We start from the raw sequence: 20,343 nt of genomic DNA, 5'->3' as shown, positions 1-20,343 counted from the left end.
ACAATGCCGGATTTTGTATGGACCCTGTCCCCACCCACCAACAGACTTGAAACTAGTGTCATCGGAAGCGCATCTTTCTATAGATCATGATTATCAAAACGATTTACTCCAAATGAATGGGGTTTTGGAAATACACGACATTTTAATATCCTTAATAACACTAGTTTACACGGTTTTTATACCCCAGCTGAAAGTTGTTGAATTTTATTTATCTATCTATAGGTAGTCTAGGAAAAATATTTTAAAAAATCTATCACGTCCACATTTGGAATTATATTTAATTTAAACAACATGAAAAAACGGACCATAAACAACTAAAAATTATTAATTTTGGACTTCTTTTTGTAGGTTTCGGAATCGGTTTCTCTTAATATAGACCAGGAGTAGTCTCCCATCATATTTTCGTCCCAATAGCCTTGATAACGATCTTCAAAAGCCTTTAAATTCTGGTAAAAATGCTCTCTTTGTGCGTCGCTCATGCTTCCTAAGTTTTCCGGAAAAAAATCCAAGTGGGAATGTACAAAAGGAATCTATTGACATGTTAACACCCATCTTATGATAATTTTGTAATGAATCACTAACTATCTCTTTATTGTTTTCACTTTTATTAATGCTGAAAAAGTCTCTAACAACAGTTTTGAACGAATTCCAAGCAACTCTTTCAGTCGTAGATAAAAGAGTATCAAACTTAAAATCACTTATGATTTTGCGTACTTGTGGGACGCCAAACACCCCCTCTTTAAGTGACATATGCATATACAATACCCGACTTAGTTTTCCTATTAAAACCCGAAGTCTTAATAACACAAAAGTAACAGTAATTTTCGTGATTAGTTGGTTCCCTGCACAACATTTGTGTACCAAATGGCAGGTGTACGTTTTCTCCTTATGACCACAGTAAAGTGATTCTACAGCTCTCACAAAACACATAGTGAGCCCAGTTTTTTCTTGAATGGCCACAGGAAATCCGAAATAAAGAAGATATGCAATTTTCAACGATTCTGTCATATGTGTTTTCTTTTTTATAAATATATTGTCCACAAACATTACAAAAGCGATCACAACTTTATTTACAGTGTCTAGGAGACATTTTATTTGAATGAAACAAAAAATATCTCTTAAACTAAACAAGTAATGCAACACCAAAGATCGGTAGTTAAGAATGATTCCTAAAAACAAATATTTGAGGGCAGAAAAAAAATGTGACGTGATAGAATTTTTATGTTGTTAATTTTATAATGTACAAAGGTGGCGAAGAGTACTGGCATAGATTTTGTGAGGGGTATATGAAAAAAATAAAAATTTGTAAACTAGTGTAATCAATAAACGTCAAGTTTGTTAACCAATTACTCGGAGTTGCGTGGACCGATTTTGATTATTTTTGTTTTAATGCAAAGAAGGTGTCTCAATGTTAGTCCGATATAATTTTCATCGGGATCTTTTTAGCAACTTTTGAGTTATCACCGGTTAGAATGATAATTGGTTTAATGATTTTGTATGGACCTTTACTGACTCCAACAGAGTTGAACCTAATGTCATCAGAAGCGCCTTATCCGATAGATATTTTTTTACTGTGACGACATACTCTAAATGTTTGGGGTTTAATGAATTATTTTTTATTTTTAAATTATTCAAATCTCATAATTGTTTTTTTTTTTTATATGAACGTTTACTAGTCATTGGATACATGAAGTGGGCTGCCGTTGTAAGACGACTAAAAAGTCACGGTGTATACCTACTAACCTAACCTAACGTTACGTTAATTGTGGATACTAAAATGTCGAATATTTCCAAAACCCCATACATTTGGCGTAAATCGTTATAATAGTCATGATCTATCAAAGGAGGCGCTTCCGATGACACTAGTTTCAAGTCTGTTGGTGGTGGTGAAGGTGTCCTCACGACATCCTACATTGCCTCTTCAAACCGATTATTTTAACCGATGATAACTAAAAAACTGCTTAAAAGATCTTGATGAAAATTACATTGGACTAACTTTGAGATAGATTCTTTAAAATAAAAATAAAAACATCAAAATCAGTCCACCCAACTCCGAGTAATTGGTTAACAAACTTGAAGTTAATTGATTATTAAGGATACTAAATTGTCTTACAGTTCCTAAACCCCATACTTTTGGAATGTGTCTCCATAATAAGAAATGATCTACTAAATGAGGCGCATCCAATGACACTACTTTCAAGTCTGTTGGTGGGTGGGGACGTTTTTAGGCATTGTCCTTTATGAAAGGAGAATTGTTTGACTTTTGCCATCAAATAAATCTGTGTAAAATAAATCGTCACCCAGGCGTAGGTGGTCTTGGTGATACCATGCGTGATAATTTCTATTAAAATGTGAAAATTAATTTTCTCCGTTTTCATTACTTTCTTTTTAATTATTGCAACGTTGGATGCTGTAGCATGTAAATGACCTACCTAACAGGCCATCAAAAATAGAAATAACAAATTAAACGTTATAACATTTCACTTTATTGCTTTAGGGTAACGTAGATCAGTTGTTTTTAAATAGTTCTCCAACCATTCTTCAGACTCCTTCGTCATTTCTTCATCGAAGTAATTGACCCAGCCTCCGGCTTTCCCTGTGAAAGAGACGATTAACTATTGTGATTACCAGGACTAATAAGTACAAGACATTTGGTAGAAATTAGTAAACTGGAAGGTCTTTCAGTTTACTTGTTCTTCTTCTAGGTCTTTTTCCGTACCCAAAGGGTAACGGGACCCTATTGTTTTCGCTCCTCTGTCCATCCGTCCGTCCGTCCGTCTGTCACCAGGCTGTATCTCATGAACCGTGATAGTTAGATAGTTGAAATTTTCACAGATGATGTATTTCTATTGCCGCTATAACAACAAATACTGAAGACTAGAATAAAATATTTTGGGGGGCTCCCATACAACAAACGTGATTTTATGCTAATTTTCTAAATAATGGTACGGAACCCTTCGTGCGCGATTTCGACTCGCACTTGGCCGGTTTTTTGTTACATGCGTACTCATGTACATGTACTTAATGTGGAAATGCATGAGCTAGATACAAGAGAGCTTTCACATGACACGGCGACCATACCGATGACTTTCATCCTCATTTAATTTTACATACCAGAGTAAGAACATCTTCCGATGTGTTTTATTTCTGTTCTCGTTCTCTTCTTGTTGATATTAGAATCTTATATAAACTATGTATTAGTTTTTACTGTCACAATATGCCTAAACAAGTACCGTAGATATAAATCTTTGTTGATAACTATTACGTGTAAAGATAAGCAATCCTAAGGCGTATTATATTATCTAACGTGCTATCTTGTTTTGACTAGTAACTAATGTCCTTGATTACAAAAAGCCCCTACACACTAATGATTTTCTGAAAAAAATGCTCATCACGGTACCTACCGACACACGTCACTTTCCAGGTTACCTGCACCCGTTGACTCAACAGAGTATCTAAGCCCGATTACTCAATAAGGTACCAACACCAGTTCACTCCCCAAAGAGGAGAAAAAAGCTAAAGAAAGCCTTTAACTGACACGGCACGCCAGTGGATCCCACCTCCATTTAACATCCCGTCTTGATTTAAATCACGCCAGTAAAAAAGGTGCAATCAAAATTATAAAATATGTAGAATGTTCAAAACGCCAGTGCGATGATCAAAGCTTATGCATGCTTGTGCGGACGGTGAGGATTGTTAAAAGTACCTAAAGGGTCATACACGATATTCATGCACAAAGTTAAATAGAGTTAATATTCTGTTTAAGAATGGCATTGTAGAGCAGCTGGAATATATGTATTATGGTTAATCCATATTTCATCAGCCCTATAATATCACTGTTTGTCTGTCGCCTTCCTGGAAGCTCTTACAGCATCTAGATATTACTAAGAGCATAATAATCAACATAGTCACTAGCTGGAAACTGTAATATATCCCAGTTAACAAGGCATCACGTATCTTCCGCGAATCGATTAGCAATATCGGTCCCTACAATTATAGTTTATTGGATATCTGAGCTATTACCTAATTAGCTGTGAATTGTAGCGCTTGCAATAATGTGTGATCATGAACAATATAAGCTATATACCTACTTGTGCCCCATTTTGGAGTATAAATGGGGCACAGCATCTTTATCCATTTTTTATTTCAAAAGACGAATGAAACATGAATTTAGTTTTAGTTTCACGTTAAACTGTAGGTCCCGGCTGTCATTGAACATCCTTGGCAGTCGTTACGGGTAGTCAAAATCCAGTAAGTCTGACACCAGTCTAACAAAGGGGCATTGGGTTGCCCGGGTAACTGGGTTGAGGAGGTCAGATAGGCAGTCGCTCCTTGTAAAGCGCTGGTACTCAGCTGAATCCGGTTAGACTGGAAGCTGACCCCAACATAGTTGGGAAAAGGCTCGGGAGATGATGAAACATGAATATAGGTTTTCAAGAATGGGTATGTGAGAAATATGTTGAAGGAGGTGCATTGCCTGATGGTCGGCGATTACCGCCGTCCATAGACAACGAAGGAGTCGCAATTGCGTTGCCGACTTTTCATCTTTTCAAGTTATATTTCTGCTGTTGGTAAACATTGTGTTATATTACCTACTAACTGTTCCCCACAGTTCCACCCTCCCAAGTCCTGAGGTTGAAATGGGCTCTAAAGATTGGCCAGTTATTGGTGTGCAACAAGCATGATTAGTCACATATCCAAGCTGTGATTTTTAGTATGCAAGCCAAACCAAGCCAACCAAACAAGACTCCTTTATCCCCTTGCCATTGTTTTAACCAATTATGCAGAAAAGAAGCGAGTTAAGTAGACGAGGAGCCGGACTCGGTGTTATAAGAAAATCTCGTTCCACAATCAGCTAGCTACATTGCTAACTACAAATGAAACGTATCATCTGCTCAAGGGGTATATTTAATCACCTTTCCGAAAGAAAGTGACTTCACTGCCATCCTCGTTGGTCTTGCTGACCATAGTCTTCTGCTTCATATTGTTGAAGTTCAGGTACTCCGCCAGTAACAATTGCTGTTCTTCTGAATACTCCTTATCAAGGAACTTGCAAACCCTTTCTATGATGTTGCGCAAGTCCTGAAAAAAAATTGTTAGAAGTAAGTAATTTAGATGGCTCGTTGCGAAGTGAAGTTCATGACTGATAAAAAGCAGCACGATACCAAAAATAAAATATACATAGAAACATGATTCACTGTATTTCAAGTAATTTGCGCCATATGCGATGGGTAGCTATCTTATCTGCTAAAATTAGCACGTACTACCTATCTATACGTATTAGGTAATTCTTTTATGAAAATGTTGAGGTTTTATGTTTTTCCTGGTCTTTGTTGTGGTAGGTAAGTAAGGAATGGCTGTAACTCACATTCTGCAGCTCTTCGTAGAACAAGAACATCATGTTGGGGTGGTCCCGTTTCTGCCAGGCCTCTTCCACATGCGGGAATATAGGTGTGTGCATAACTGTAAAAAAAAACTGACTTAAAGAGGCTAGAAGCATATATTTAAGTCTTTTTGTATTATTCAAATAGCCTGGGTGTCTGCTCATTTCTAGACGAAGACCGATGACCAATGTCAAGGACAGATAAAAATGGAGAAGAACGATTAGGAAATTACTCACTGAGATCTTGCTTGAACAGGTCCCAGAACTCCTTGAATTCTACATTGTCATCGAAGTATCTGAACAGCTTATGTGCGAAGTGGTATGATACAGTCACATCCCGAGGGTCTCGAGCTATGTAGAACACCTTTAAACAAAAATAACAACCAGCATACATGGTAAACGAGTTCTAGAGTGGAGACCACGCTTCGGCAAACGTAGTGTAGGACGTCCTCAGGCACGGTGGAGTGATGACTTGCGCAAGACGGCTGGCAGGAGCTGGATGCGAGAAGCCGAAAATAGATCTCAGTGGCGTGCACTTGGAGAGGCCTATGTCCAGCAGTGGACTGCGATAGGCTGATGATGATGATGATGATACATGTTAATGGAAATATTTCGGAAATCTAGCTCGAGGCGAAGCCTTGCGGGTCGATCAATCACAAAGCATTCGATTATCGATCGATTAAGCAACGCCTGACGTAGTAGACAGACGGGTTCTTTTGTGTTTCAGAAGGCACGATAAATTCGTATGTCTCGGCTGTACTTTAATATAGATATTTGCCTACCCGTCAGAAGCCAGAAAGTCTGACATCCAGTCTTAGCCAAGGGAATCAGATTACCGGGTATCGGGGTTGTGGAGGCCACATAGGCATTCTGTACATGTAAAACGCTGGTACTCAACTGCATCTGGTTAGACAGGAATTCGACTTCAACATAGTTGACAGCTGGGAAGATGATGATGATGATGAAAAAAGTTGAACTGGTTTCACTTTTTCAAAGAAAAATCCTCACCTTGGCAGTTTCAAGTAATTTGGGCGGCAAAAGTGACAGTGGCAGATGAGATTTGACATATCGCGGTGACGGCACGCTCGGCAAACTTCGGAAGTCCTCGAATGTCGCTCGGGGAGCATTCGGGTTTGTTGGTGTTGACTCCTCTCGTGTTTCGGCTCTTTGAGTAGGGTACCTGAAAAAGAATTTTGTTAGAGAAATCAAAAATAAAATTAAGGGTCAAATAATTGACGGTTTCGAAAACACTGAATAATTTTTAGGGGTGTCTATATGTTCCCCCAAAAATGGCCTAAGCAGCAGTAAGTTTCGGAGACCTCCAACTATTATGATTCATCCAAATAAAAAATGAATCATTTCGTTTACTGGAACTGGAATGTACATAAATATCTAGTGGTTCTTTTATTATATCAATCGCGTCATGGACAATGCGTATTTATTATCAGTCTATTTATAGCATAATATATTATATCTGTCTCAGCAACAAAAAGCCATGAAGCTACCTCGCATATAGATATTATGATACTCGCTGTTTTCCCGCGGTTTCAACCCTGTCCTGGGGGAACTTCTTTCCGTAGTCGATATAATAAAGCCTACGATATTTGTTTGGGAATAGTGTAGCTTTCCAGCAGTAAAATAATTTTTCAAATCAGTTAAGTTTCGAGGGCTTTTGGGTACAAACAAATAAATGTTTCCTCTTTATATAATAGACAGTTAAGAAAGAATACATAATATATCATCATCATCATCCTCCTCCAATTATCTCAATTTTATTTGGGGTCGGCGCAATATCTGCCGTCATGTCAGGAGTAAGATTCTTTCACACAATCCATCCATCGTTCCTTTGGTCATTCTCTTCCACTGAACCGTACCACGTTTACTCCCAAAACCCTTCCCCACAAAATTACATTCATTCCTCCCCATTACATCCCCAAGTATAGATTTCAATAGATGTACCCTTCGTCATGTTCCGAAGTAGAACTACTTCGCTCGCCCGGTGAAAAAGCTGCCAATATTCTCGCCGAACGAGCTTTCAACACATTTATAAAATATGAACAGAGGTTGCTGAAAGCAGCACATGAAACAAACGAACCTATTATAAATAATATTATAAAATCTATTTCTATGTAGCTACAGCGTGTAACCGCATCACGAATATTGTCGGTAGAAATTATTTTATTTTTTGTAAATTATTTTCTGAGTAAAGTAGTTGTTTTTAGGCATGAACTTTGTCACGAACAATGCACTTATTACAAACAAAATGATTCAAATATTGCACGCTTTTGCTTCAACTTTAAAACGTCCTGTCAGATCATTGTCAGATTGCAACATGGATGACAGAAGAATGTCAAATATGATTGCACTGTTTGACTGGCAATATGGAGTTTCTGAATAAGTACTCTTTCATCTTCCACCAGAAAAGCTGAATTTATTCTTTACTTTAATTTATATAGTTTTGTTGTTTTGTTTCATATATTTTCCCCATGTGTCGTCACTCTCTCACGCGACGCGAGTCTCTGGCAGAAATTGCGGTTAATTGCGGCAGATTGCCATAAAAAAAGTACTCTTTAATTTACTTACTACCTTGGATTTTAAGGTGTGCTTGGGTGTGCTATATGTAAGGTTGATGTGAGACGCTTTTTTTAAGGGGGCATAGTAACTGAAATGAACTGGTTTGATTTAGTGACAGTCTGATACCCGGCTGTCTCCACCCTCCGCAGAAATAAATAATCGTTTAGACACATGATTCTCATATTTAATCGTTCATGTAAAGCCATACATTCTTCAAGTTCATGTTATGTTTTTGTGCTACAGTACTTTTGCGTGTGTATGAGTCATAGTCTAGGTATGTGAAAAACTGTATTTTATTTTTTTAACACCTAAGTTCTGGTAGTTGGTAGGTAGGTAGTTCTGGTTATAATATAAGTAATTGGAATATCTGGATAAAGTAACAGTTAGAGCGAGTTGCACCATTTAACTATAACGATAATCAAACCACAAACAACCGTGAAATCCCATTGATCAAATTGGCGATTTGATAGCTGGTTTTGGGTTCAGACATTGTTATAGTAAAGCGGTGCTTAGACAAGCCACTATAAACACCATATAAAATGGTCTTTGCTTTAAAAAATAATTACGCTAACTTATTTCACGTTAGCCGTGTCTTCACTAGGTATATCAATATCCTAGTTTGATAACCGAAAATATATTGATCTGCTGATCCAAAGATATGACTGATACGCCAGATAATGTGGTCCTATCGGCAATGACGTCACGCTCCAAATGGGCCGATAATATTCTTGTTACTCATATAAAAAATAAAAATGAAAAGCAAGGCCAAAAAGTAAAAAAAAATATTTTTGGACGAAGATAATTAATTTCATAGGTGATGATAATCCTTCGCCACGTCTGTCTTTCTGTTTGTATATTATGTTGGTTTGCGATAAACTCAAAAACTTTTAAACCGGTACCGGTTACCGGTTTTCATGCGGTTTCAACTGGTTGATACGGTGACTCATGAAGAAAACTTTGCTATCTTTAGGTAGGTAATACATGGCGCCCAGCGAGGAAAAAGAGTTCCTTACCAAATTATTTACTTTATATAATAATTCTTTAATTAAGTATAACTGAAACTCGTCGTGGTGGCCTCGCGGGTAAAGGACCAACCTCTCAAGTAGGAGGGCGCGGATTCGACCACAGGTCAGGCAAGTACCAATGCAACTTTTCCAAGTTTGTATGTACTTTCTAAGTATATCTTAGACACCAATGACTGTGTTTCGGATGGCACGTTAAACTGTAGGTCCCGGCTGTCATTGAACATCCTTGGTAGTGGTTACGGGTAGTCAGAAGCCAGTAAGTCTGACACCAGTCTAACCAAGGGGTATCGGCTTGCCGGGTAACTGGGTTGAGGAGGTCAGATAGGCATTCGCTTCTTGTAAAGCACTGGTACTCAGCTGAATGCGGTTAGACTGGAAGCCGACCCCAACATAGTTGGGAAAAAGGCCTGGAGGATGTATATAACTGAAACTTAACTTATATAACTGAAACTATTTAAATACATACATCGACTGATGAACACATTACCCTCCTATGCGGTGCGCAGTCGGATAAAGACCAACAAATTGTCAACTTCTCTTGTAAATCGGGTGAAAAAATTCAGGAGAAAACTTACTCAATATAGGCAAATCTCTTGCTAAGAGGCACAGCCCTCGCGGTTTCGAAGTCCAAGTTGTTGGCAACCAACCAGACCAGTTCCTGCAACCAGGTGGTGCCTGAAACAAACAGTTCTTAAGTCTGTTGATTACTTTAATTATGACCACTTCGTCTATCAGATTGGTTGCTCTTTGCTGCTATAAGCATAGGGAAGATAAGCAATGTTGAATTTTGTCTTACTTCTGTTATATGTTTGCCCGCTGGGACTGCGGGAATGTTCGAAATAGTTACCCTAGTACTCAAAGGGCTCCAGAAGGAACAAAGGAAGATTTTAGTGAGTTAAGTACCAAAATCTGACCTTGCTATTTCGTTTTGACTGGTCCTCCTTTAACCTATACCTTTATCTAAATGTATCAAACGAATGTTTTTAACTTTCGCAAATCACAGAACAACCTCAGTAGTTTAGAAGGCCTATATCCAGTAGGCTGATGATCGAAGCTCACCTGATCTAGAGAACGTGGTGACCCATATATCATCAGGTCTGACTTCCAGATTGTAGATTTCAGCAGCGTGGTCTCCGTAACCTGCATTTGCAATGTACCCCTTCGGACCGACTCGAATGAAGGGCCTCACGTAATCTGAAAAAAAATGCGACATTTCATAACTATTATTAACATTAACCGTTTTGTATATTTTTGTTCCCGGAGAACAGAAATATATGAAAGCCATGGAACGTAGAGCCAGGTATAGGTATGTAGGAATTCGAAATTAATTAGTAGGTATAAAATATTAAAATTTAAGCATACCTTTATAATATTTTTTTATGGTTTTGTCTTCATCTTCACTAACATTTTTGATTTCCCATGGAAATTCTAGAGAAGCCATGATGTTTTCTGTAAGAATATTGGAAACTTATGTAGAAGATGACTAAATAGATGTTACGTCCGTTGATTGTAAGGTATACGTCAAGAGTTTCAAAATTTTTTGGGGACAACTCCCGTAGCTCCCGTCGCTAAAAATACCCGTCCATATTCCGGACCCGTTCGATAAAACCTCTAACTTCTTTCTAAAAATAACAAGGCATACCTACAACCACAAATAAATATAATCAGAAACTACAGAATTTGTAGTCGTCGGTAGGGGTAGATAGAGTATAAAAAAAAAAAAAAAAACATCCGTAAAAGCAGATCAAACCGTCAATCGTTCAACAATCGAAGCTTTAACACTTGAATATTAATTCTTCGGCTCATTACTTATGAATCGCCAGTGACAAACACACAGACAGACAGACAGAGAGAACTCATCGAAAGATATCGCTTCCATGTAAATGAATAACGCATTAACTACCGGTATGCTTTATGAAAACCATTTACACTGGAAAGCAGAATTCTTGACGTCACGTAAAAAATATTAAGAACCTTTTTTTAAGCTAGCATATTATATTAATCATATATAATATATTGTTGGTATATTGTTAAGTATATTATGACTGTTCGAAAAAGTTCTCATGGTCCTGGTACACAAAAGGCTTAAGGAGGAACATGGTGGTGGGTTTTAGTCAGTAAGAGTCTGACACTCCCTCATGTTGCACCCACAGCGAGAGCATTCGATGGTTTTACCACCAAAAACGGCATACGACGGCACAGTGCCATACTGTGATCAAAAATATAATTACAATTAATAAATACAGTAATAAATAAATTGCGTGCGCAGATTCTAAAATGTACCTTTGTTACGAAATTGTAACCTCTGTGCGAGAACACATTATCAAGTATTTGGACTCGAGCCGACGCGTACCTAAACCTTTTTTATTCGATAACAATTTTTGAAGAGTCTCGCCATTATTAAACCTATTCTAATTTATCTATCGAGGAGTTTGGTGGTTGTTTCTACAATTTTTAAGCCACAAAAAGTCAGAAAAAATAATCTTTAATCATAACAAAGAACTTCTAGCTGAAATTGTTATCTACTATTTACTCAAAGTTTTTTATGACTAAAAACTAGTCTTTTCTTCGATAATAACTAAGACGAGACTAGAACTAAAAGCTAGTTTTAACAAGGAGGCATCTTATGAACAGAATTATTTTATTTATTACTGAATTACATGAATATTATTTTAATAATTTAAATTATTATTTATTCTGAATAACCAAATAATTCTACCAAACAGTGTAGAAAAGAAATACTTTGGTGCTCAGTTTTAATTACAAGGCAGCTAAAACTAAATCGATCGGTGTCAACATCAAAGTAGATAACCCACAAAGGCCATATTCCTTTGAATAGACAAAGCATCTTACTATAGAAGCGTAGGAGAGTTCCAGATTATGTGCAAGCGAATCTAGTTCTAATCAGCATCGACAATTAATTGCTCCATGGATTTCCTTTGACTGATTATACGTTCTCATTAAAGTGCCTAATAATTAGGAATCTGTTAATGATACGCTTAACGTACGAGGTTAGGAATTAGTGGCTGATATTGGGTATAGAATTTGTGCTATAGATATGTTATTATTAATACCTAATAATTATTTGTTAGCTACTTGACTACAGGGCGTATTAGCTTATAGAGATTTTGCTCATATACGCTTGGTCTATGAGCTATTGCAAATCGATCTATTGTTTACTGTACTGCTACTTACTAATATTGACTACGCCCGTACAATCCATACAAACAGAATTGTGTTGCTAGGGAGTTTGTTCCACCACTTCTTCTTCCCGGCAAAAACACATACATAGGAAGTGGTGAAGGGCGGCCGTTTGGGAGCTGTCTTTTGTTTTGATGTTCAAAACGTGCTGATTTTCAGCCTACTTTGAATAAATGACTTTTGATTTTGATTTTCAATCCTCTAAAATAAAAGTACTCTGTGCTATGGTACAATCCGCACGTTGCAAGAGGAAAGACTGAGCGAAAAATTCACTAGTGTAAAGGCGATGTTATAACTAACTGGGTAACTAAACGATTCGTTTTGCTTATGGATTATGGACGCTAACTGATGTTTCTTTTAGAGTCACACAACTATCATTAAGACGAGTGTAAGGTAAACAGAAGACAATTATTAGGATTTTTGGTTTTATTTTCATATCTCGTATGAAAAATTACTATCTCGTATGAAAAATTACTACGGAATTTGATATTTTATGATAGACTTGCCTAATTATTTTAATCTGGTTAAAAATAAATTTTTGACGTCACCAAGGATTTACCGTAGGTCTTTTAATCTGATACTCTGATAGTCGGATTAACATTATTATAAGATGTTATCACTATTTATTAGTTTTATCATCAGTTCATCATATTAATTATGATACCTGTCCACGTATTTGTTTGCTACCTAAAATATAAAAACTATTTGTGACTAATGATTTAGTTATATTGGAAAAATTTGATAAAACATATTTAGGAATCGCTTAAATCTCGTTTCAATATCTTTTGTCCAAACTAATCTAATCAGAAATAATAAGTTAAGCGTTTTTACCACAGAAGCGTGACACACATGCCTAACTAAATAAAGTACTGTATCAAGTAACTATTTACTTTTCTTTGGATAGGTACTCAAAAAATGTATGGTCGAAACAAATGCGCATGAGCAAGGCATTCAATGGCTTATTTCAGACAAATACAGTTTTTTGTATGAACTCTATCTCCTTTCCCTTTTTAGGGTTCCGTACCCAAAGGGTAAAATGGGACCCTATTGTTTTCGATCCTCTGTCTGTCCGTCCGTCCGTCCGTCTATCACCAGGCTGTATCTCATGAAACGTGATAGTTAGAGAGTTGAAATTTTCACAGATGATGTATTTCTGTCGCCGCTATAACAACAAATTCTGAAAACTAGAATAAACTGAATATTTGGGGAGCCATACAACAAACGTGTTTTTTTGCTAATTTTTGCTCAATAATCGTACGGAACCCTTCGTGCGCGAGTCCGACTCGCACTTGGCCGTTTTTTTATGAACTTTATCCACCTTTCCCTTTTTAGCGTTTTTAACATAGATTAACTAATATGCATCAAACACACACAACTATTAACTTTGGTTACAATTCCAGACAACATATATGTATTTTTAAAGCTACTAAAATAAAATTTAAATAATATACTCACGTAGAATTAATAAAAACACTAATATTATTCAATAATTCAACCACACTACACAAATGAGCCTCTCTCAGACGTATACTCAACTGAACACTGTTTGTTCACATCACTTGGAAACCAGTTTAATCAGTGCTAATATTAATATAAAAATAAGATAAAGTCTGTTTGTCTGTTGGGTTGGGCTATCTCTGGAAGGACTGAACTCGTTCTGGAATTATTTTTATCTTGAACTGCATAGTTTGTGGTTAGCTTGCATTTTGTAAAAAATATAGGCTTGACGACCTCGATGGCGCAATGGTCATCATGCCGGACCGCCGAACCTTAGGTCTCGGGTTTGATTCCCGGTTCGGTCGACATTTGTGTGATGAGCATGCTTGGTGGCCGTGGTCTGGGTGTTACAATATGAATTTATAAATATGTATATATGTAGCTATATGTAGTTTATCAGTTGTGTTAGCACCCGTAACACAAGTTAATTAATAACTTAGCATGGGGCTAACCGACCGTGTGTGAAAAAGATGTCCCAACATTATTTATTTATTTAAATTATGTAGGTAAGTACTTACATTTGAGAAACGTAGGTACTGCATGTGAATGTTATGTATAGTTTTCTTATTGTTTTAGCAAAAACAATATTTATTGAAAACCAAATCGCCAACGAAAAACGTAGGTTCGAACTCACTCTTCACCTCGTTATTTAAAAGAACTACTTAAGTATGTAATAAAGTTGTGGTTGTTTCTTCCCTTGGCGAGACTGGTGACTGTCAGGTACCTTGGATAAAGGATAAGTTCTGGTCTGTCATCGTCCCACTGCTGGGCACATTCCTCCTCTCACACGGAGAAGGATTGAGCGTTTATCACCACGCTTGATAAATGCGGGTTGGTGATTTCAGAGTATACAGTCCAGGTTTCCTCGAGATGTTTTCCTTCACCTTTTTTATCAGCCATTGGTGTCTAAGGTATATTTAGAAAGTACATACAAACTTAGAAAAGTTGCATTGGTACTTGCCTGACCTGGAATCGAACCCACACACTGATACATAAGAGGTTGGGGCTTTGCCCACTAGGACACCACGACTTTTCGAGATAAGTATTGCCATCCATTGCAAAAGACACGCTGCCAATCGATAGCGTTGGAAGAAAAGTTTTTTTGACGCCTTTGACTACATACTAAGCTAGTTTTTAGTATGTTTAAAATAGGTTTTGTATATTTTTTTAAATCTATAAGTGAGTTAAATTATATCTACCTAAGATATATGTAATTTAATTAAATTCTCTACATAGTTATGTTATGAAAAACTAGATATTTAAAGACTAGCTATTACTATTTTATCACAAAAATGATAATTACCTAACAGTTGATCCATAAGTCGCATATTAAAAAACGCCATCACAATAAAATATTTACGATAGCAATAACGAGATAACATAACATTACGTTTGTTGTGTCAATAATAATGCTTAGATTAGCACGAATTGGGTAATTTTAATCCAATAAAGGGCTTAATTCTGTTAGGAAAAAAACAAATTCAAAAATCCTTCAAATGAGGTAAAATTTAATTTGACATTTGGTTGCCCAGAATTCAGAATCTTTAGTCAGAAGCCAGGACGTCTGACAACCTATACAACCAGACCTGTGTTTGTATCAGATTGCTTAGGCAATCAGGTTAAGGGGATTAGACTGATAGTATTAACCAAGTAAAAGGAGGACCTATGCATCTGCATCCGGCTAGACCAACATAGCTAGGAAAAGGCTAAGCAGACAATGATAGTAATTTCATAATATTTAAAACATTTTACAGGTACAAGTACAAACCAGCTTTCCATACCTATGATAAATGACCGTGCCAATCTATTTAATTAGCCAGATTAATATCTAATAATAATTATCTAATTTGGCAGTGTTTATTGAGGTTAACAATTCATTATCTGACCGTATTTGGCAGTCATTTATTTGCTTGGATTTATGCCAGGAATAAGTGATAAACTTACACTAAATATTGAAATATGAAATAATGGGTTATTATAGGAAATAGTAGCGCTTTCCTATGTTTGAATATCTGTTAATTATCAATTACTAATTTCTGATTAAATCAGACCAGCTGGAAATTTTGTAGAAGGCAGTGTTAGACAACTCTGACGTTTTATTAAGTTTTCAATCTTAGAATTTAGCAGATGTCGGAAGATGATAGACTTGAGAAAATTATTAAAATAAAACTAAAATAACGATATGATAATAAATAATGCCTAATTAATGTAAAGAATAAGAATATGAAGAATATAACCTGTTTAACGGGTTAAGAATGTGTTATACTAAATTGGGTGAATATATCCATATAAAATCTATCTAATAAAAAATTCGATCATTTTATGAATCTTGATCAACAACGCGTTTTTACTTGCGGATTTTTGTCGTACGTAAGAAAACGGACACAATCCGAGGGGCAAAAATCTGTCGCTTGCTTTTATTTTTTTTCAACGGTATTTTTTTGTTGTTTGCTGTCGCGTGCGTACGCGTGTTTGCTAAAGTCCAGTAAAAAACCAGACGGAGAATCCGCTACTGAAAGACGATATAACAACACAATAATACATGTACATACACATACGAAGCGAACAGGATCAATTTGTTTTCGAAGCGCCGTTATTTGTTCCAAGATGATTAATTCCATATCTGTTGGACTTCAAACTATACATACCCAGATACCGCTTATTATTGTTCTCATAATCTCCTCATAATCCATCGAATATCATAACAATTTAGTACTAATGCACTTAAAAACACGAAATGTCATTGTGCTTGAAATGTACCTAAATTGTTATTTAAATACGTTATTATCTAATTAAATTAAAGATATATTATGAATAATAAATACCTGCGATTAGTTTAAGATTGATATGAAGCTGGAATATTCTAGTGTCTTTTGAAAAAAATCTGCCTAACGTGGAATTCCTGAATTAAATTCCAATCTATTGTTTTATTGTATTTCTGTCTATTTCATAACGCAAGAAACCTTTGCGACAACCGATAAAATAAGTATTCCTTTTCTTTTGTCGTGCCCTAATTATATCTGTCTGCGAAACATTTTTAAATCAGTTAGTAATTTTCTTTGTCGCGACAAAAACAGTAACTTTGTCATTTTTATAATATTAGTAAAGATATGCATATTAAATTAGTGCAAAGCCAGTTTCAGGTTTCAAATAATATGATATTTTACTCACATGGAACTGCCTGACTTGTCATTGTCACCGAAGTGTCCCCTTGTAAGAACGATTGACTCTGATTACCGACAATGACTGGCAAATATCTACATCCTGGATCAGGGCTTCTCAAAGTTATTGTTTGTTCTGTGACGCCATTGTAAATTTTTTTTTTTGACTCTCCTTCGCAACCCCCAAAATGGTTTACTAATTTAAATACGTACTAGCCTAGTCACAGGTTATGTTTCCTTGTGCAGTCACATAAACATGGATGATAGGAACATAATAGGCACCGTATCTCGGAGGAACCCAAGGAGAGATTTGCATACTCTACTTTTACGTCTACGTGAGAAACTTTTCGTCAGTTTCCGTGCGTCCCCCAGGCCGATGCGATGCACAGTTTGGGAGCCCTGTCCTTGAGTAAAAAGCGACAAGCCTGTTCTTAGTAGTAGTAACTATTTTATAATCTGTGGTAGTAGTGCGACTCTTGAAAAGATCCTATTGAGAAAGGAGTTATCAAAAGTTTGAAAAAATATTATATTAATTTCGACGACCTCGATGGCGCAATGGTCGCAGTAAGTCGGCAAAATTAAAGTTTAGACGTAGCGAAAAGTTTGTTAGACGGAATAATAGTCAAATAACAATGCTAATAAGCCGAATATTGATTCGGAGGCCTTGCTTTTTAATTATAAATATTAAAACACTGGTATAATTTGGTAGCTGTCTCATAATTTGTCTGAAATTAGAATACATGTATTGCTGACGAGAGCAGGTCAGACAGGACGAGGTCAGGTAGTCTGTTTCTAATAGATTAAACAAAGGAGTATGTTCGGCTGGACGTGTTTTATTAGTTAAAAAACTAGTTCTTTCCCGCGGTTTCATCCGCGTGCCGGGGGAATTTCTTCCAGTTCAAGAATAGAATGCATATACTTAGCCTACGTCACTCGGTGATAGTGTAGCTCCCAGACAGTGAAAGGATTTTTCAAATCGCTTCAGTAATTTCGGAGCCTTTAGGGTACTGTATACAAACAAAAAAATATTTTCTCTGTATTATATTAGCATAGATATAAGTAGATTACTGATATGGCTTACCTAACGGACGAATAAAATCGTCTCCCATCAATGCACTGACCGCGTAATCCTAGCTTTACTTGGGACGTATAGTCCGCACGGCTATAATTACAGTCGCGAGCTTTATAATATAATCGTACTTAAACTGCACTTGAAATTACTTAATTATCACATAATAAGTGATTTGACGTATTTATTATCATGATAATAATTTACCTAATTCAAGATAGAGGTCATAATTCAGGCGTAAAGGACAATGCGTACAAACATTTGTAATGACTAGCTCATGTACGCGACTTTGTCTGAAAGCGTTAAAATTGAAATAGAAAATAGTAAAAATACCGGCAAAGTGCGATACGGACTCACGCATACAGGGTTCTGTATATTTAGAAAAGGATCAAAAATATTTTTTGTTGTAGGAAAATATTCAACTGTCTAGCTGTCATGATATGGATATAGACTGGTGACAAGCGAACGGACAGAGAAACAGCGAAGTCTCAGTAATAGTCCCTGTTTTAACTTTGTACGGGACCCTAAAAACAAGTGGGCGTTTTAGCATCTTCCTATGTCATTTTGGCATCTTCCTGTGTCGAGTAGTAGGTGCGGACTACTGTACTAGGTGGACCTCTCATGACACGGTAGCTTCAGGTACGAATCTTTTATTCAGCAGGGTTATAGGTAGGTATCGAGAGCATCAGGTATAACGAAATGAAAAGCAGCATTCGGAGTGGTTGCTGAACCGCAACATGACTGGTTTGTATCGATACCTAACTTTCATATCGATAGCATTAGTAGGTATCAGATATTTCGGTCTTCATAAAAGTTAGATATGGTGGATATTTTATTAGATAAGTAAGCTGATTGCATAAGATATAAGCGATAGCTGAAATATTTCAATATCATCACATATCATAAATATTATGATTCACTGAACAATGCGTGAAATAATAGCCTACAACTCTATAATAATTATGACATGAAGAGCATTAAGTCTTATCACAAAGTAGACAATATCGTGAACAAACAAGGGACATTCGAAAAAATACAGGCTACACAATAGTGTCAAAGTATGATTTCCCTAAATTCTTACGTTGTCCGAGAGCCCGTTGGATTATTTCTAAAAAGTACACAATAAAACTATGTGTTTGACTAAACAAGAAGGGCCATTTTCAACGACAACACAAACGTCAGTTTTTCGTAAAACATCTGTTTACTTTGATAATTGAACGTGAAAATCAATAGTAGGTAGTCAATTGTTTTAAGAACACTGATGTAAAAGGTCTGCAAACTTGGATCTAAATAAATCAATCTATATATATGAAAATGAAACCCACTTTCCGTTGTCACGACATAACATGAAAACAGCTTGACCGATTTGGCTGAAAATTAGAGGGGAGGTAACTTAGACCCGGGAGAAGGTTGTAGGGTAGCTACGGGACGCGGGTGAAACCGCGGGCGAAAGCTAGTTGAGAATAAAAGCGTGAAGAAAAGAGACAATCTCATAAAATACTTACGCACAAGAACTCTTTAATGTTTATTATAAAAACACGATAACTGAAACTGTGTAAAGCAGGCGAGCTGGTCGACGAACAACTATCAGCTGCCGGCAGCGCGTATAATGATAATACTTTAAATCTTCTAGCTAACTTCTGTGAGTTTTTTTGTTCAAGACATAGGCGGATAGCGGTTTTTTTAAAGTCTGAGTTTTGAAGACAGTAGGAATATTATGAGGTATTATTTATCTGCTGTCCTAAATAATCGCAATGTACTTATACATTTTTCCGCAATATTTTTGCGTCCAAAACTGCTAATATTTTAAGCTTTATGATTTCCTTGGTTAGAATAACTAACTTGAATATGGATTTTACGCTCACGTTTTATTTCTTTCCTTCCGCAGGGGACATATGAATTTCAACTGTCAGAAACAACAAGATAAAGTGTTATGTATAAAAACGCCGATGATTACTGAATACAGTCAACGTAGTAAAGATAGGAATTACCTATATTATGCGGGGTCAAATCAAGATCAATGTTATATGTACCTAAATCGCTAGCTAAAGGTGAAGGTTGTGACGTATGTACAAGGAAGTTCAGGAGTTGGCGCTAAATAGGCGTTAATGGAAAGAGCTGCACCGACAAGAGCTGGGCTCTTAATTTGATGATGAAATCGCTAGCCGCTCATGACTTAAATAACGCCGTTTTAAAACAGGATTTAACAAATTCAGACTTTCTTTGTTGCATTTCGGGCCAAGTCGGAGCAAAATGCGTTTATTAAATTTGTTTTCACAATCGTTTTGAGGAACATTCCCAATTTAGTACTCTATAGTGCTTTGTTTATTCCGTTTTTAAACGGTTTTATTTAGCTCACCCTGTTTGTTTTTTTTTTAACGGTTTTATTTAGCTCACCCTGTTTGTTTTTTTTTTTTATTTATTTATTATTCT

At 36.4% G+C, this 20,343-nt stretch overlaps 1 protein-coding gene across 2 annotated transcripts; it reads right to left on the bottom strand.

The window, feature by feature from the left end:
* Positions 1–2,463: 2,463 nt before the first annotated feature.
* LOC124633498 (sulfotransferase 1 family member D1-like) lies at positions 2,464–16,937 on the bottom strand. Of its 2 annotated transcripts, none has more exons than XM_047168738.1 (9): positions 16,852–16,937; positions 10,345–10,431; positions 10,042–10,176; positions 9,558–9,657; positions 6,392–6,563; positions 5,621–5,747; positions 5,369–5,463; positions 4,917–5,082; positions 2,464–2,596 (listed from the first exon to the last, which is right to left on the bottom strand). In XM_047168738.1, the coding sequence occupies exons 2-9, from the start codon at positions 10,421–10,423 to the stop codon at positions 2,481–2,483; spliced, it is 990 nt and encodes a 329-aa protein (XP_047024694.1). In that variant the 5' UTR covers positions 10,424–10,431; positions 16,852–16,937; the 3' UTR covers positions 2,464–2,480. The 2 variants fall into 2 exon arrangements, with proteins under 2 accessions (XP_047024694.1, XP_047024695.1); XM_047168739.1 differs by lacking the exon at positions 16,852–16,937 and adding an exon at positions 13,639–13,763.
* Between the last annotated feature and the right edge of the window lie 3,406 nt (positions 16,938–20,343).

The sequence above is a fragment of the Helicoverpa zea genome, chromosome 9 (genome assembly GCF_022581195.2).
Source record: "Helicoverpa zea isolate HzStark_Cry1AcR chromosome 9, ilHelZeax1.1, whole genome shotgun sequence".
In the NCBI taxonomy this organism is placed as follows: domain Eukaryota; kingdom Metazoa; phylum Arthropoda; class Insecta; order Lepidoptera; family Noctuidae; genus Helicoverpa; species Helicoverpa zea.
This window is presented reverse-complemented; position numbering and strand designations above follow the sequence as displayed.